This window comes from Protomyctophum bolini (assembly GCF_963924005.1).
Source record: "Protomyctophum bolini genome assembly, chromosome: 15".
In the NCBI taxonomy this organism is placed as follows: Eukaryota; Metazoa; Chordata; class Actinopteri; order Myctophiformes; family Myctophidae; genus Protomyctophum; species Protomyctophum bolini.
In genome coordinates this window covers 14,916,942-14,934,033 of record NC_137876.1, presented here as the reverse complement: position 1 = coordinate 14,934,033, position 17,092 = coordinate 14,916,942, and the positions used below count along the sequence as shown (strand labels likewise).

The following is a 17,092-nucleotide window of genomic DNA, read 5'->3' as shown; positions in this document are numbered from 1 at the left end:
TATCAAAACCGAGTGCACCGCTCCACAGGCTGCGAGTGCCTGCTGGGTAACATTCAATGTCATTTCCGGTTGGGACGTCATCCAAAATGTTCCCCCCCCATTTTAGTGGATGAGACCGAAAATCTTAAAAAGTGAATAACTCTTGATCTACAAAATCAATCCGTCCAATTCTAATCAAATATATATCTATATGTTTTAGACAGGCCATTGCGGTCCTGTTGCTAGTCACGTTAGAATGAATCATACCTCCCGTTGTTGTCGATCGCCTCGGGGGTGTTTTGGCTACATCTAGCTACATCCGAGATGGCTCCGAGTCCTGGTGCATCTTGAAATATGCTCTGTTGCTGCAAATCACTGGGCGTCCTGATTTAATGGTCCTAAGTACCCCCGGGCGTTCATGGTGTTAACCACATGGACACTTCTGAATCAGAATGAATGTTATCGTAACGTGACAGGTTTTCCAATCTGGAAACCAATTCGGTAAAGCAAGAAAAATGTAATAAATATTTGGTTAAAAAAGAGAGAAAATAAATTATTTGTTTTTGCCTCTGGGGGCACACCTTCTCCTGTGTGTAGTAACAGGAACTCAGGTTTGCGCCGTCCCTTGCTTAGTCCACTTCCTCCCGGGTGCTTCTGTGTTTATTCCTACTAACAACAACATTACATGTTTAAGGCATTGAAATTGTACAGATTTGTTGGCTACCCAATCTACAGATTCACAACGCGGTGCATGTAGAGAGTTTTTTTAGTGGGGGGGAAAAAGAAGATGGATGAGGCCTAGTGTAGAGCCTTGTTGGACTCCGATCAATGAAGTATAATTATCGCTGTTGTCGGGCAGATATTGTATTGTCTTCATATTTTAACTTGTTGTGTTTTTTCCATAAATGAACACTCTACTTGATCATACTACAGCGTCACACCAAAGCATCAAAAGTGGCAGACGTGCTTGTAGATCTAAAACCTATGATTATTTTGAATTTGAATCGTGAAAAGTAACAGTTATTTAACCCCGACAGTAGCTCTTTGAGATGTAAAGTGCGTTATAAATAAAATGTATTACTATTCATTTGTAATTAATTGGGGTTGTTATATTTTGTCTTCTATTGAGACATTTAGATCAGTGGGTCCCGGGGACCCCCAGGGGCCCTTGAGTGAGTTCCAGGGGGTCCCCAGCTAAATTATAGTGGAATGTAATTCCAGAGAGTGTACAAATGGAACCAAATGGGTCCATTTGGTTCCATTTGTACACAGTTAAAATAGCATTGATTTTACAATATAAATTGGGGGTCCCAGAGATAGAAATGCCATTAAATGGGGGTCCTCGGTGGATTAATGCATGTCAAACTGGGGTGTCCTTGAAATTAAGGGTTGAGAATCACTGAAAATGTCAATTTGATGTAATGAAACCTTTACCCACTGTCGACCTGACATGCATACTGATAGGTCAGGAGGATGTATTAAAAACTATGGAGATACAAGGTTTCTGCCCGACAGCAACGGTACACACAGTATATAAATAGTTGCATTAATCGTAGGGGGGACTCTTAAAGCAAGTGGTATGAATATGTGAATGTTCCGTCTATGACAAACTGATGACCTCAAACGCAGCGTGTCTCTGCGTTGCATGGAAGCTGATTCACACTATAAGCTGTGTGAGGACATCACTATGGAGACAAAACACACCCCCCACCCACCCCTCTCTCTGTGTGTGTGTGTGTGTGTCTCTCTCTCTCTCTCTCTCTCTCTCTCTCTCTCTCTCTCTCTCGTTCTCTTTCCGCTGGGCTCTCCAAGGGCAGCTCATTCATGAGATGTCAAGTGTCTGGTGTGCGAGAAGGAGAGAGAGAGAGAGAGAGAGAGAGAGAGGGTGATCAAAGGCAGGTAGAGAGAGAGAGAGAGAGGCAGGCAAACGTGGAGGTCTGTCACCTTGAGAGAGAGAGAGAGAGACACCGTCGCTATAGCGATGTAATCTCCCCCTCCCTCCCGCCCTGTCCTCATGTTTAATCATGAGGGGAGGCGGCCCATTGTTGATTGCGGCGGCGTCCTCGCATCTCATTAAGGGGACTCACCTTTCCAGGCAAATTACAGCGCAGTGGGGCGGTGGTCACGCACGCACGCGGCGGCAGCTAGCTCCCCAGACGCTAACGGCGGCAGCCGGAGCACGGCGCCCGTCCGTACATATACGTAGGTTTTGTCCCAGGCTACCGCTCGCTGCTGAAGTGGCACGCCGATTTGTTTGAGTCTTAAGTGTGCCGATAACCTTTGTTAGCCCCGCGCTGCGTTTTATAGCGCCTTGTCTTATGTTGGCTGCATGCGCTGCACGAACTGATATGCATACCTGGGTAGGATAATACACTCTGTATGTTAACGAGACACAGAGGGGAAGAGATTATTTTTACTTTCCCCCCCCTAGCAACAATGATGACCTTTAGCGATAGGCTCCAGCGAGGAGGTCACCTGGCGAAGGTTTGCTTTGCTTTATATTGGAAGTAAGCGCTTTAACCACATGGGGGGGCGAATATTCACCGGAAATAGCAGATCCACAAGCTCACAGCGCCTCCGGGAGCTTGTACTGTAGATGTACTATTTTCACTGGAGAACAACGCACTTAAATGAACACACTTGTTATTAATTTGATTGGAAACCCTAAGTAAATTAAATGCTATTCTATGCTATTTTTGAAAAATGTTCATACAAATTCCTGTAGATGTAGTTAAGCAGTGCATACACAGTAAAAAATAATTGGATACATCTTTTGTTAAATTAATGTGTTTTTTGATGCTATAGGCTCCACAGTCACAGTTTCCCCCCCATGCTGATCTTGCTGATGTCATTCAGCATTCACCCTCCTCCTCCTCCTTATTAATCACCCAGTTTATCCCAGTGTCTCGTCACTTCATCTGTCTCGTTCACATTCTCCCCTGTTCTCCATTCATCTCTCTATCCTGTCTTTACACTGTCCTTCCCTTCCGCCTAAGACCATCAACCATCCCTCTGTCTATCTCTCTCTCTCTGTCTCTCTGTGTCTCTCTCTCTCTCTCTCTCTCTCTCTCTCTCTCTCTGTGTCTAGGATAGCTTCTCTTTGTCGGGTGGAAACCTCATATATATATATATATGCCAAACCTGTTACTTTTCAGAAAGTAATTGTTTTGGAGTTTTTGAAAAAGAGAGAAAAAAACCTCCACAAAAAGTTAGAATGTGGAGATAAGAGTAGGTAGTAGTGGTAGGGGGGCGTGATCCGCGACAGCCTGCCGTGTGCTGCTAGCACGCTAATGCTAATGCGGCGCCTCTGCATGCTTGTCATGTCCGTCGGCCTGCTTAGCGCTCAGCAGCGCCGTGGGCTCTGGTTGGCTGGGCCCGTATGTCACTCAAACGGACCCTAAAACCTGCTGGTGCTCTGGGCTCCGGCATGGCGGCACCGCTGCGCCCAGCCAGCCGTGGCGCTGCGCCCATAGAATTATGAAAATTCCGTCCATGCTCGTTTGGCCTCAATTGAATTTATTGGCAAGCGTCTGGGCTCAAAGTGAAGCACATGCACAGGTCGCGCGCACACAGTCCCTCGCACGCACACACACACACACACACACACACACACAGTGACTCTGTTTTGGAGTGAGAATTGGTTTACAGTGACATCTGTATAATGCAGAACCCTGTCACTTCTGACCACTGGGTCAGATGGGTGGACCGCGACAGCTTTTGAGAGCGTTTCATTGTGTTAACGAATCGTTAAATCCGTTTGATTTTTATTTTTGTTGTTGTTGAAAAATATGGGTTAGCAGCAGCGTTCAATTTAGTCTAAATTATATTTCTTTGGTGTGTTGTGGATTACACTGGCACTGCTCTGAATGCCTCTTGTAGACAATCACAATGTGTGGTTGGAACTCTAGCTGCGTTGTGTAAACGTGTGTGTGTGTGTGTGTGTGTGTGTGTGTGTGTGTGCGTTGTGTGTGCGCGTGTACCCATGCCACCCAGGCGTTGGTTGTCATCACACCCGGCTCTACAGTTTATGGCGAGCTATTTTCTTCACAGGATATCCATCTATTCTGTCATTCTCTCATCTGTTATCACTTTCTAACAAGCTTCATCCACGTGAATACAAACTGCATCTTTTTTCTGGAGGGCGAACAATTCTGTGAAAATAGCCAATCTTACCGGAAAAGGAGTGGCCTAGGATCTATGTGTCAATGGTTTCTCAACCTTTTGAGGCCCCAACCCACAAAAAGAATCCTTTTTAAATTGGGGAGGGAGGTGGTGTTATCCGACGGTTGGAAGGCGTCCAAGCTTGTTCGTTCGGCTTTCGTCGCTTCCCTACAACTTGCTACCCGACGCGACAGCGTACCCACCGGCCATTCAACAGCAGATCTTCCACAAAGAATGCTTTCCAACACGTACCGCCGTCGTTGGTGCGTCGAAGAGCCACCTTAACAACAAGTAGAAAAAGCATGCACATCCAACGTTTTAAATGCAAGGTGCAGGGCAGGAGCAAACATCATTGCACAATCTGGGTGGGCACACTGGGTCATGCTCTGAAGGTTTAAGCGTTTATTACCACCGTATAGCATGACGTTTGGAGCCTGTACAGTATTGTGGCCTTGAAATGAAGATTAGATGTAGAGTGGTGGGACGGGTCTCTGCATGTCAGCTAGACTGGTCTGTCTGGTGTTTGTACAGTTCTGTCTGTCTGTCTGTCTAAAGCCACCCACAGACAGGTGTATAGGTCTCCATGGGGACCTAATCCCCACCAATCCCAGTGTCTTACATCAGTATGATGCCATCACATCACTAGGTTCAATTGCTCTCTCCCAGCTCATTATGCACACAGTTGCGTGCGTGTGTGCATGAGAGAGAGACGATTTGTGTGCATTAAAAATACACAAGAATCTCTCGGATTTACTGTGCACATGCATGTGGCTGTGTGTGCACGTTAAATGTCAGAGTGTGTGTGTGCATGTGCGTGACTGTGCGTGCGTGCGTGCTGTCCTGGCCAGCAGTAATGAATCCAGTGGTGTTGTTGGCATGAGCGGGGCCATGCTATTAACCTCTCTGCCAGCTAGACTGATCTCACCCCCGTCCGTCCGTCTGTCCAACTGCTCCTAATGATGCACACACACACACATGCACGCCTCTCCTGTCTAATCAGGTTTCCATTCGAGGTGAAGCGCACATTTCACACGGTCTCCGTTCAGGGTGTGAAAACATTCCCCCTGTTCAGCAGACAGTCAGAGTTACACTTCAAACCGTGTCCCGCGTTATTATTAATGAGCTGCATCATGTCTACCAGCTTATGCACACATTCACGCACACACACACACACACACACACACACACACATGCTCTCTCTCTCTCTATCCCTCCCTAACTCCCTCTCTCCACCTCTCGTATTCAACATTTTCAGGATTAAAATAAAAAAAGCAAATCTATACATGCTCTAATGCGCCGCGTTTCGAGCTCACACACACACACGCACACGCACACGCACACACACACTTCAAATCAGTGGCCTGTGGGTGTGCATGCAGTGTTACCCGCCCAACGGGCCGATAAAATTCACAATGTGACACGATGGGATAAGAATATGGCAGGGAAAGTGCTGTCATAATTGTCACATCGACACACTCGCGATCGTAAATGTTGTTAAATGGACAGCTATGGCAATTGGCTTGTGCTCGTCTCCTGTACTTAAGCCTGCGTGTGTGTGTGGGCGGGTGCGTGTGTGTGTGTGCGTGCGTGCGTGCATGTGCGTGAATGCGTGCATGTGTGTGTGTGAATTGGCTTGTGAGTACTTGAGCATGTGAACATGTCTATTATTGTTGCAGTCGTGTGTCCAAAACTGTTGTACTTTTTCAGGACTCAAATTCAATAATAGCAGATCCAAGCTCACACGTTTTGAGCTTGTAGATCTGCTATCTTTGTGTGACCCCTTAGTATGAAGAAGCTAAGGCATTAAATATGGAGATAAGAGGTTTCTGCTCGACAGCAACGATATCTATATGCATGTCTGTCGGTGTGCGTGCACGTACGTGCTTACGTAAGTGTGTGTGATCATGTGATGCGTGTGTGTGTGTGCGTGCGTGACAGAGAGAAGGAGACCTGTGGAGGGTGCAAAGCAGCACCTGGTGCACACTCTGCAGTCATAACAGATGACACTCTGGGATTAAAAACTCTACATTTGTGTCGGCGCCAAAGCTCTTCACGCGTGCTTCCTTCTTCTCCCCGAAAGCCCCCCCCCCCCCATAACGCTCCCATAAGCATCACGTAATACCCTGGCAATGCTTTTTAGCATGGCTTGTAATCGGCTGCAAGTTCCTTAGCGATCAGTCGTGCGTGCGTGTGTGCGTGCGTGCGTGCGTGCATACTTATTTTTTTATACTATTCTATACTTAGGCCACAAGAATAGCGTTTGAGAAATACAGTAGTAGACATTGTGAGGACCATTTTCCTGGTCCTCAGAAAAGGTTTAATGGTAAATTATATATATATATATATATATATATATATGATAAAGTAGGGCGTTAATTTACGAAAATAACAAGTATGTCCTCACAAGCATGGTAATTCAAACCTGTGTGTGTGTGTGTGTGTGTGTGTGTGTGTGTGTGTGTGCTTGTGTGCACGATGGGGCCAGTCAGTGTGGTAACACTCTTCCAGCCCTCCTCCATCTGCGTGCTGGCTTGCCAAGGGGGATAATGACGGGGCGTTTGGCAACCGACAGGACGTAAAGTTGGAGACGCCGTCGTGTGAGTTCATTAGAGGAGGGTGAGGGGGGGTTGAGGAGGGGGCTTGGCTAAATGAAGCGCCGTTCATCATCTAACTGGGGAATGGGACTATGGCTGGAAGAATGGATGGATGGTGGGCTTTCTGTTTGTGTGTGTGTGTGTGTATGCGTGCGCTTTCCCAGCATTCCACAGAGGCTGTGTGTATGTGTGTGTGTGTGTGTGTGTGTGTGTGTGTGTGTGTGTGTGTGTTGTTTGAAGCTGACTCAGCTCCGACGTGATTGGCCCGTTACGTCACTGGAACCCAGATGTGATAGGCTGTCGGTGTCACACCTATAACAGATGTTTGGTGCGAGTTCAACTGAACTGCCAGGAAGTTCAACTGAAAGGAAATCTGATCTGAGGTCTCTCTCTCTCTCTCTCTCTCTCTCTCTCAATTCTATCTCTCTCGCTCGTGCACGCTCAATTTTTTTCCCGATTTCAAAATGCTTTAATGTCATGATCAAATATGTTTTCCTTTGCGAATGCATACAGCCTACAGCCTAAGACCAGATGATGTATATACAGGGACAACAAGTGGATAACCTACATCCTATAACAACAAGTGAATGACAAAACAATGACGTTTAACTTGTGACTTTGTTTATCCAGATGCGTTTGGCTCTTCTCTATTGTCCACCGTCTGTCCCTCATCGCAACTATTACATTATGAGTTTTATCCGTCTGCAAAACAACTGCCCTCTCCAGACCACGAATGCAGCATTTACTGTGGTGAAAGAAATGCAAATGCCCTCCTCTCCTTTCCATGCCATACCGGAAGGCAGCTTTCCGAAGTCTCCTGAACTCATTTGAAATCCATGCCGTACACCGCATCTCCAGTAGATAAAGAGTGCAGGGTGATGATCTACAAGCTCTCAACGCATCGCAGTGCGACGCGTTGTAGATCTTCTATTTTCGCTATTTTTGTCCAATAGTGCCCTCTTATGGGATTTCAGCCCCTGCCCCTCTAACACTCTCTACACGAGCCTGCTCTCAAGAGTTACATTATTGATCTTCTGCATTACTTAATTTACAAGAAGTCTGTACAATTAGATAATGTAGTAGAATTGTTATTTTGATCAACGTTTGCCTGTCATCTCTCCTACGGTACCAACATCAGTACAGCACAGAATTGTGGACAAAATCTTATCTGAACGACAACAAAATATTCAAAGTTTATGATCTGAAAGGGTAAATCTCATCAAATGTAGAGTGCACAGACATTTATAAGGGCAGGTTCTCAAGTGAAAAGGGGCACTTTGTGCAGCGTGTGCAACCGGCTACACCGGCCAATAATTGATCAATGTCACCATGGTCCACATACTGTAGGCCTACACTGTACAAAAAATATGTTTTTTTTAAAGGGCACATTGGTGTCCAGAGGGCAAGGGCAGGTGGTGCTCTAGCACCCCCTAGTGTCTATCTGTGCACGCTACTGGGTTAATAAATACTGGACCTTGACATGAAAAGGGTTTGAAAAGCACGGCTCTAAGCGCTTTGTGATTGGTTGTTTTTTGGCAGGTGGGGCCGTACAGCCAGCAGCAGGGGATGGCCAGTTACAGTCAATCCCAGCAGGGGACACCCCCGTACTTCAGCCCCCCTCCACAGACCCCGCCTCCAGGACCCTCGCAGACCCCCTACCTGCAGCCCCGACCCCCACCCCAACAGGTAGACACACACACACACACGCTCATGCCCCATCCGGGTCACGGCACCAATGTTCCCGGGTCTCAGGGAATTCCCTATGGCTCGGGGGAGATTAGACTTGTATTAGACTTATATATATATATATATATATATATATATATATATATATATATATATATATAGTACAGGGGTGTATAAAGTATTAATTCTCATGTAAAACATCTGCTGGGTTTTTATCGGTTTCAAATAAATGCAGTCTGCTTTTACATGCAGTTATATCACTCAATATTTCATTGAAGAGGAGATTGGTGTGTGTGTGTGTGTGTGTGTGTGTGTGTGCCGTGCATGTGTGCGTGCATGCGTGCGCACGCGTGTTTCCTATTATGCAGTTTTTCTCTCTCCTTAGTTCACATTATGTTGAAGCATTATTCATGAAGGGTATTTATAGATCTGACTGTCTGTGTCACCACTCTCTAACACACACACACACACACACACACACACACACGTTTGTATTACCATACTTGTGAGGACAGGACAACATTTTAGGATAGTGATTTTGTGAATGACCTTTCCTTTCCTTTCCTTTCCTTTCCTTTCCTTTCCTTTCCTTTCCAGCATACATGTGTTATAATAAATCAGGCATAACTCCAAACCTTTAACACCTGAACCTAACCTCTGAATGTGTAATTGCGAACGCAGTGAACACTTACTATGAGACCTAGCAGATCATGTCTGTCTGTCTGTCTGTCCGTGTGTCTGTCCCGCTATCCAAATATGGAGTGTGTTGCATCAGCAATCACTCAGCTCCATATATGGGCACAAAAGGGGCCAGGTCCACTCAGCTCCATATATGGGCACAAAAGGGGCAGACACACAGACACACAGACAGACAGACAGACAGACAGACATGATCTGCAGGGTCTCAGCTGCGTTCGCTTCCCGCGTTTGCGCGTCTTACTGGTCTTATCCTAACCTTACAGTAAGTCCAACCTGAATGTTTTCCTCTTGTAATCTTAACTCCCAACCATTTCTCGTGAGTGCACCTCCATATAATAAATATTAAACAAACAATATGGCACACGATTCTTTTCTAATAACATTTTTTTTGGCATCTAATTTCCTAGTAGGTTTCCATATACAGTATATTTGTGGAACACGTGCGTGCGTCTGTCTTTGAGTGTGTGCGACACTGACGGTCTGTGTGTGCAGCAGCAGCAATTTGGAGCTGTGAAAAGGTCAAATGATGACCTTTGTGTGTGTGATTCTGGGCTGAAATGAGACATGAAGTGAGCCACACGTCACAGATTACACACACACACACACACACACTCTCTCTGACGTGCACGTACTAGATTAGGATGTCATTGCTGGTTTGACCCTTGTTTTGTGACCTCTCGTTACTCAGAGGAATCAGAGGGGAGGAGAGTTGTGTGTGTGTGTGTGTGTGTGTGTGTGTGTGTGTGTGTGTGTGTGTGTGTGTGTGTGTGTGTGTGTGTGTGTGTGTGTGTGTGTGTGTGTGTGTGTGTGTGTGTGTGTCATCACAACATCATCAAAGCTGTCGCCAGGCAGAAACCTCCTATCTCCGTCTTTCAACGTTTATTATTTCTTCTGTCTTTATTTTCTTGCGTGAATTATCGCCCTACTGCATTGTACAAGGGTGTTGCACAAACGTGCGTAGCCAATGTATAGGCTACAAGCTCGGCTATTTGCACTCTTTCAAAAATGATAAGCAGATAAAACAAAAAAATATATATATACAAGGTTTCCTCATGAGACATCCTCCAGTTGATGGAACCATTCCTCTGTGTGTGTGTGTGTGTGTGTGTGTGTGTGTGTGTGTGTGTGTGTGTGAAGCCATCGTTATTAAGCTGCTTCCCCAACACATCAGAGTGAAGATGGCATCTTGTCTTTGAGCATATCGACCCACTGTGACCCCGTCTGATTGCAAGATGCCCACCAAGTTAAACAGACTTTCTTTTTTTTTGATTTCGCCTTTATTTCTTTTTTTTTTATGGAGGGACAGACAGTAGGCTGACAGGAAATGGGGAGAGAGATGGGGGAAGACATGCAGTAAAGGCTGTCGGGATCGGGAGTCGAACCCGCGGCACACTGACAGACTGGAATTACCAGCCAAGGTGCCTGGACCATTGAGCCATGGCCCAGGCTTAAACAGACTTTCATGAGAAGGGAGGGGGGATGGTAAACGTGGGTGTTTACTGGTAGAATTCAGAGCTCAGAGAAGTTGGTCTGAAAGACGCCTCTTTGACGTTCAGATTTAACATTGTCTGTCTGGTTAAAGATTGTGTTGTATTTATTGCAGTGTTACTCTCTCTGTATGTGTGCAGATGTATGGCACATAATTATCAGGTTATCAAACACGGCATGTATTTATACATGTCTGTAATCGTCTCTGTCGGGTCCAGAACTGGTGCTAAAAGTAGTAGCAAAAGTAGCAGATCTACAAGTGTTGCATTTTGAGCTTGTGGCTCTGCTCCTTTTGATGCTTAAGTGTAACCCTGTAGTACGATCAAGTAGGGCGTTCATGTCTGTAAAAACACAAAAAGTGAACACTGGCCTTTACATACCATGCGTGTATGTCCCTGTGGTCACAACAGGATCTGTGGTCATTCCTCAGCTCTGTGTGTGTGTGTGTGTGTGTGTGTGTGTGTGTGTGTGTGTGTGTGTGTGTGTGTGTGTGTGTGTCTGTGTGTCTGTGTGTCTGTGTGTGTGTCTGTGCATGCACGACATGCCACGGTCTCATCTGTGAAGCTGCAGTTCATTCCTGTAGTTCAGAGCCAGAGCGTTTAAACACAAGCCAGCGTCTAATCTGCCTATAGAGCGTCGCAGTCCCTCCCCCTTTCAGAACGACGAGTGGCCCAGGAAATGATTCTCCATTAATTTTCTCCATAGGCTTTTTAAAACGTGTTTATTTAAAGACCTTTTTAGCGTTGTACGAAGCCAACTCTTGTCGTGACAAATCATGACAACACACACAATATTTTGGACCAAACAAATAATTACAAAGAAGAAAAACAACAAAAAAAGTGCAGTTTTTTTCTACTTTCTAATTCTTTGTTTGGCCATTTTGTTGTCATGATTGGTCACGACAAGAGTTGGCTTTGTCCGCGGCGTAAACGTCTTTAAATAAATACTTTCTGAAAAGTCTATGAGGAAAATGAACAGGGATTTATTTTCCGGGTCTCTCGAGGGGGCGGGACTGCAACACTCTATACTGCCTTATCCTAGATCAGTTCTTAACACAGTCTATAAGCGGGTGTCCCTCGTCATGGCTGTACTCAGATCAGCTATTTTTGATGCTTTTGTGTGATGCTGTGGTGTGATCAAGTAGGGCATTCGTTAGGCTGCGTTGTGTTAAAAAAAATACTAATCACAAAAAAGCACACAAAGTTAAAATATGGAGATGAGAGGTTTCTGCGTGACGTTATTAAAAGTGCTACTTTGAATAGTCAGATTCTCTTCAAATTAAGATAAGGCTCTTCTTTGATCAGTTGGATTAGCTGTGGATTCCCATCATCTCCCAGAGCAGTAATTAACAGCATATTGCACTGTATATTTGGCGCTGCTGCTTTAAATATTAATATTATACAATACATATTTATAATATATATTTGCTGGTATGCTTTGTTAAATTTGGTTCGAGACCGCTGCTAAAATACATATTCTGAGCCTTTAGTTGTGTTACTGTATGCAGAATGGCTTATGAATTATTATTATGTTTATTATTATTGTTGTTGTTCAGTCTAATTGTCCCGCATCATTGAGGCAGTTGTAATTTAAAAAGCCGTTTCCCATTAAAGTTACATTCCATCTTTGTTTTATTGTTTTACTTTCTTTCGTAACCATTGTGGCATATGGTACAATATAGGCGCCTAGCTCACTGTGTCATATTGAACTGTAACACAGCCCTAATATTATGTTCAGACAGGGAATAGATACCCTGTATTCATAAATACTGTATGTTGGTTTGTGTTCTGTTGTGTGAGAAAACAATGTTGCGCATAGAGCTAATCATCTGGGGGGACCCCCCCCCCAGCATATTGGGGCCCAGTTTGGCCACCACTGAAGTAGACCCCTGGGTGGGGGACCCCAGGTTAAGTATACTTGGGGTTTAAGTGGTTAATAAAACAGAGTATAAGTATCCTATTTCTAACGGTATGTGACCAGTATAATAGATGTTCTTTATGTTCATTATGTAATGTATTTCTATAACCTGTGGCATTATTGGTTCCACACTGTGTGTGTGTGTGTGTGTGTGTGTGTGTGTGTGTGTGTGTGTGTGTGTGTGTGTGACATTTACTGTCGGTGGTAAAAAGATAAATAAAATACCTCCTGCATGTGAAACCCAACCTTGTTTCCTGTATTAGCCTTAACTGTTTCCTCTTCCTGTCTGAAAGGAGGAGCGTGTGTGTGTGTGTGTGTGTGTGTGTGTGTGTGTGTGTGTGTGTGTGTGTGTGTGTGTGTGTGTGTGTGTGTGTGTGTGTGTGTGTGTGTGTGTGTGTGTGTGTGTGTGTGTGTGTGTGTGTGTGTGTGTGTGTGTGTGTGTGTGTGTGTGTGTGTGTGTGTGCGTGCGTGCGTGCGTGCGTGCGTGCGTGCGTGTGTGTGTGTGTGTGTGTGCGTGTGTGTGCGTGCGCGCTCGCGCGTCGATGTGCTCGTCCACATATGACGTAAATTCTCCATTCATTGTCAATGGGAATTTAATGTTCGTGTAAGACGAAAATCTACTCTAATAGCTGAATATAGGAGGAGCTAGCGGCACTCAAAAAAGAGAACCAGTCGTTTAAATGCCTTGAGAGACAAATATCTGTAGCATATATATATATATATATATATATATATATGCTACATGTTCTCCATACTGGATGTGTTGTAACACCTCACAACTCCCTCACGCCCCCATTGACGGAAATGGGGAAAGAAAAATGCAAATTGGGGAGTCGGGGTTTGAGAGGGAGTGCAAGGTGATATAAAATGAGAGAGTGAGAGAGAGAGAGAGATGGGGGGGGGGGGGGGGATGGGGTTGGATGCCCAAAGTTCAATGTCATTAATTGGTCAGCATTTGAATATTAAGTGAAGAACTCGGTTAATTAACAGGATAATAAAAAGTGCTGTGGGGGGGTGGGGGTAAGGGTGGGAGGGCTGCAGGAAATGGAGGGCATATGGCAGAGAGGAAAGCAGAGAGACCGAGAGAGAGAGGGTAAAGCCGGGTGCGCTACGATAAGAGAGAGAGAGAGAGAGAGTGTTGCTTGGTAAAGGTCTGGCGGTGGGTAATTTGCAGCGAGCACAGCGTTAATTGTCATAACCTTTTAAATGGCAGAGTTTATCGGAGTCCTCTAAATGTCCCCGCGTATCTCCACGGCAACCCCCGGTCCCACCACGCTCCCATTGGCTGCCGCCAACGAGCACTTAAATCCTGATGAGTTTTTGAGCGAGCGTGATGTGTGTGTGACTGTGTGAGAGACAGAGTTTTTAATTTAGTGTGTGTGTGTGTGTGTGTGTGTGTGTGTGTGTGTTTTACCTCAACATTGACTGACACTTGCTAATTGCTCGGACTAGAATTTGGTCGGGCAATTTGTTTTTCCTTTTTTTCCCCTCCTCTCTCTCTCTCTCTCTCTCTCCTTTTGATTTGTGTTTGTTTTGGTACAGACGTGTTGCGATGATTCAAATGCAAATGAACAGCAAGCAGAGAGAGAGGTGTTGTTGTTTGTGTTGGTGTAACAGGACGGCCATGATGGCTGTGGATAGAGAAGGCCAGTAGTTAGCAGTGCACGGCCACGGCGTACTTTCACTCCCACCACAATTATAATAATAATATAATTGTAAGTAACCTGTAACTATAAAGTTCTCATATTATGAGAACTTTATAGTTATAGGTTACTTTGCACATCTTGATTATTGTTGAGGGGCTCCTATATATACAGGTTTAATGCTTGTTTTTAGTTAAACAAACGCCATTGACAATGGACAGAGTGTGTATGTATATATATATAAATATAATAATATAATAATATATATATATTCCGGCCATTTGAAAATAGCAGATCTACAAGCTCAGATGGGCTCCTGTGAAGTGTCAGCCACACAGTGGCCAGTTTTCATTAGATTTGAGCTGTAGAAAAAGACAGCTTCCGCAGGCTAACGCTGCTGGCTACTGTGTGTGTGCTCCTGTGCATGTGCACCAATGTGCGTGCGGTGTTGCGTGCGCCTCCTAATTTTGTGTTAAAGGTCAAAAGTACCAGTGTGATAGAATCCATTCTGAAAGACAGCAGAGAAGAGCTCAGCCCACAAATAGACCTATTAAGATGGCTGGCTGGATGCACGCACGCACACACACGCTCGTGTACACACGCACACACACACTGCACACACACACACACACACACACACACACACACTCGTGTGCACGCACACACATAACCAGAAGCTATTTACATCTAAATGCTCACATTTATGCTGATGACAATAGTAGGCTAAGCATACAGTGTCATAATGTGCATCATGAGTATAGGGCTGATTCCCACAGGCTGTCTGTGTCTCTGTAGTGTTTACCCTCATTGTACCTGGAGAACACCTGAGCGTTCTTACTGTGCATGTTTTACAAAACACAGTCCTGTGTGTGGACTAGTTATTTGGGGTCCTGTGTGGATGACCAGGTAGTTACTAGTTATTTGGGGTCCTGTGTTTTTGATTGATTGAAATCTTTATTAACAGTTTGCAGAATTACAGTACATTTCAAGCACAAACTCAATACAAAGACTGTTAACTGTGAGTGGACGACCCAATTAAGCCTTACACTTGTTTACAACAGGGTCCACATTGTTCAATTCATCAAAACATTTAGAGTGGATGACCAGGTAGTTACTAGTTATTTGGGGTCCTGTGTGGATGACCAGGTAGTTACTAGTTATTTGGGGTCCTGTGTGTGGATGACCAGGTAGTTACTAGTTATTTGGGGTCCTGTGTGTGGATGACCAGGTAGTTACTAGTTACTTGGGGTCCTGTGTGTGGATGACCAGGTAGTGGATGACCAGGTAGTTACTAGTTATTTGGGGTCCTGTGTGTGGATGATCAGGTAGTTACTAGTTACTTGGGGTCCTGTGTGGATGACCAGGTAGTTACTAGTTATTTGGGGTCCTGTGTGGATGACCAGGTAGTTACTAGTTATTTGGGGTCCTGTGTGGATGATCAGGTAGTTACTAGTTATTTTGGGTCCTGTGTGGATGATCAGGTAGTTACTAGTTACTTGGGGTCCTGTGTGTGGATGACCGGGTAGTTACTAGTTACTTGGGGTCCTGTGTGTGGATGACCAGGTAGTGGATGACCAGGTAGTTACTAGTTATTTGGGGTCCTGTGTGTGGATGACCAGGTAGTTACTAGTTATTTGGGGTCCTGTGTGGATGATCAGGTAGTTACTAGTTACTTGGGGTCCTGTGTGTGGATGACCAGGTAGTTACTAGTTACTTGGGGTCCTGTGTGTGGATGACCAGGTAGTTACTAGTTACTTGGGGTCCTTGACATGAAGAAGTTTGAGAACGACTGACATAGAAACATAGAAAACTGTCAGGATTTAGAAGGAATTTGTAGAATCTGGTCTCCGGTCTAAACGGGTTAATAATATTATTGTAACCAGCATGCAGGAATGAGCCCATGCAGGACATCCACGTTATGCCGTCATTGATAGGACAGTATGGGGAGTGACACGCAGGAAAGGTCGTCTGGATCGGGGGTTCGAACCCGCGACACGCTGTCAGCCTCGGGTGGACCGGACCACCACGCTGGCAGCCTCGGGTGGACCGGACCACCACGCTGGCAGCCTCGGGTGGACCGGACCACCACGCTGGCAGCCTCGGGTGGACCGGACCACCACACTGGCAGCCTCAGGTGGACCGGACCACCACGCTGGCAGCCTCAGGTCGACCGGACCACCACGCTGGCAGCCCTCTGATGTTTGACAATTATTTGGACAATGTTTGACCATCTTTATAGTTTGCTCATTACATTTTGACACAGTAATGGTTGATTTATTAGTATTATTATTTTAAATTTTACAGATACAGTATTAAAAAGGGCTTTTGTACATCGTAACCTGTATACATTAATACTGTATGTTGGTTTGTTTACTGTTGAGTGAGAAAACAACCCACACACGTGCACACACACACACACACACACACACACACACACACACACACAATTCAATTCAATTCAATTCAATTCAATTCAATTCAAAGGGCTTTATTGGCATGAGAAAACATACGTTTACATTGCCAAAGCAGAAAGAACAAAACAACAATACAGCAATACAATCAAAACAAAAATTATGTACTTTGAAGGTCAGAATCTTCAATAGATCAACTTCTGTGTACCAAGATAACTCGATGCAGGTATAGTGCAGGAATATACACAATGATTAGTCTTTAGGGTGGTTGTGTTCCATTTGATATCCTTCTCCTATCACAGCAGCTCACAAATCTTGCTGCTGTGTTTGCACATTGTTGTACTTCGCCCAGCAGATATGGGAGTTTTTTGTCATTGGTCATGTTTTCAAAATCTCCGTGTGTGGTTGTAATCAACCACACACACACACCCCTGATTCACAGTCTAGAAGTGAAAGGGACTGCAGCTGTCAGCACCACGGACAGCTCTCTGACATGCAGTAAGGTAAAATCACA

The 17,092-nt window shown here is 45.0% G+C and overlaps 1 protein-coding gene across 3 annotated transcripts in view; it reads left to right on the top strand.

The window, feature by feature from the left end:
* LOC308329979 (AT-rich interactive domain-containing protein 1B-like) overlaps nucleotides 1–17,092 on the top strand; it is a 223,424-nt gene that overhangs the window by 57,748 nt on the left and 148,584 nt on the right. For all 3 annotated transcript variants that reach the window (XM_080784560.1, XM_080784559.1, XM_080784561.1), the window contains exon 3: nucleotides 8,274–8,420. In XM_080784560.1, the coding sequence (XP_080640686.1) occupies nucleotides 8,274–8,420 (147 nt within the window). The remainder of the gene's footprint in view (nucleotides 1–8,273; nucleotides 8,421–17,092) is intronic.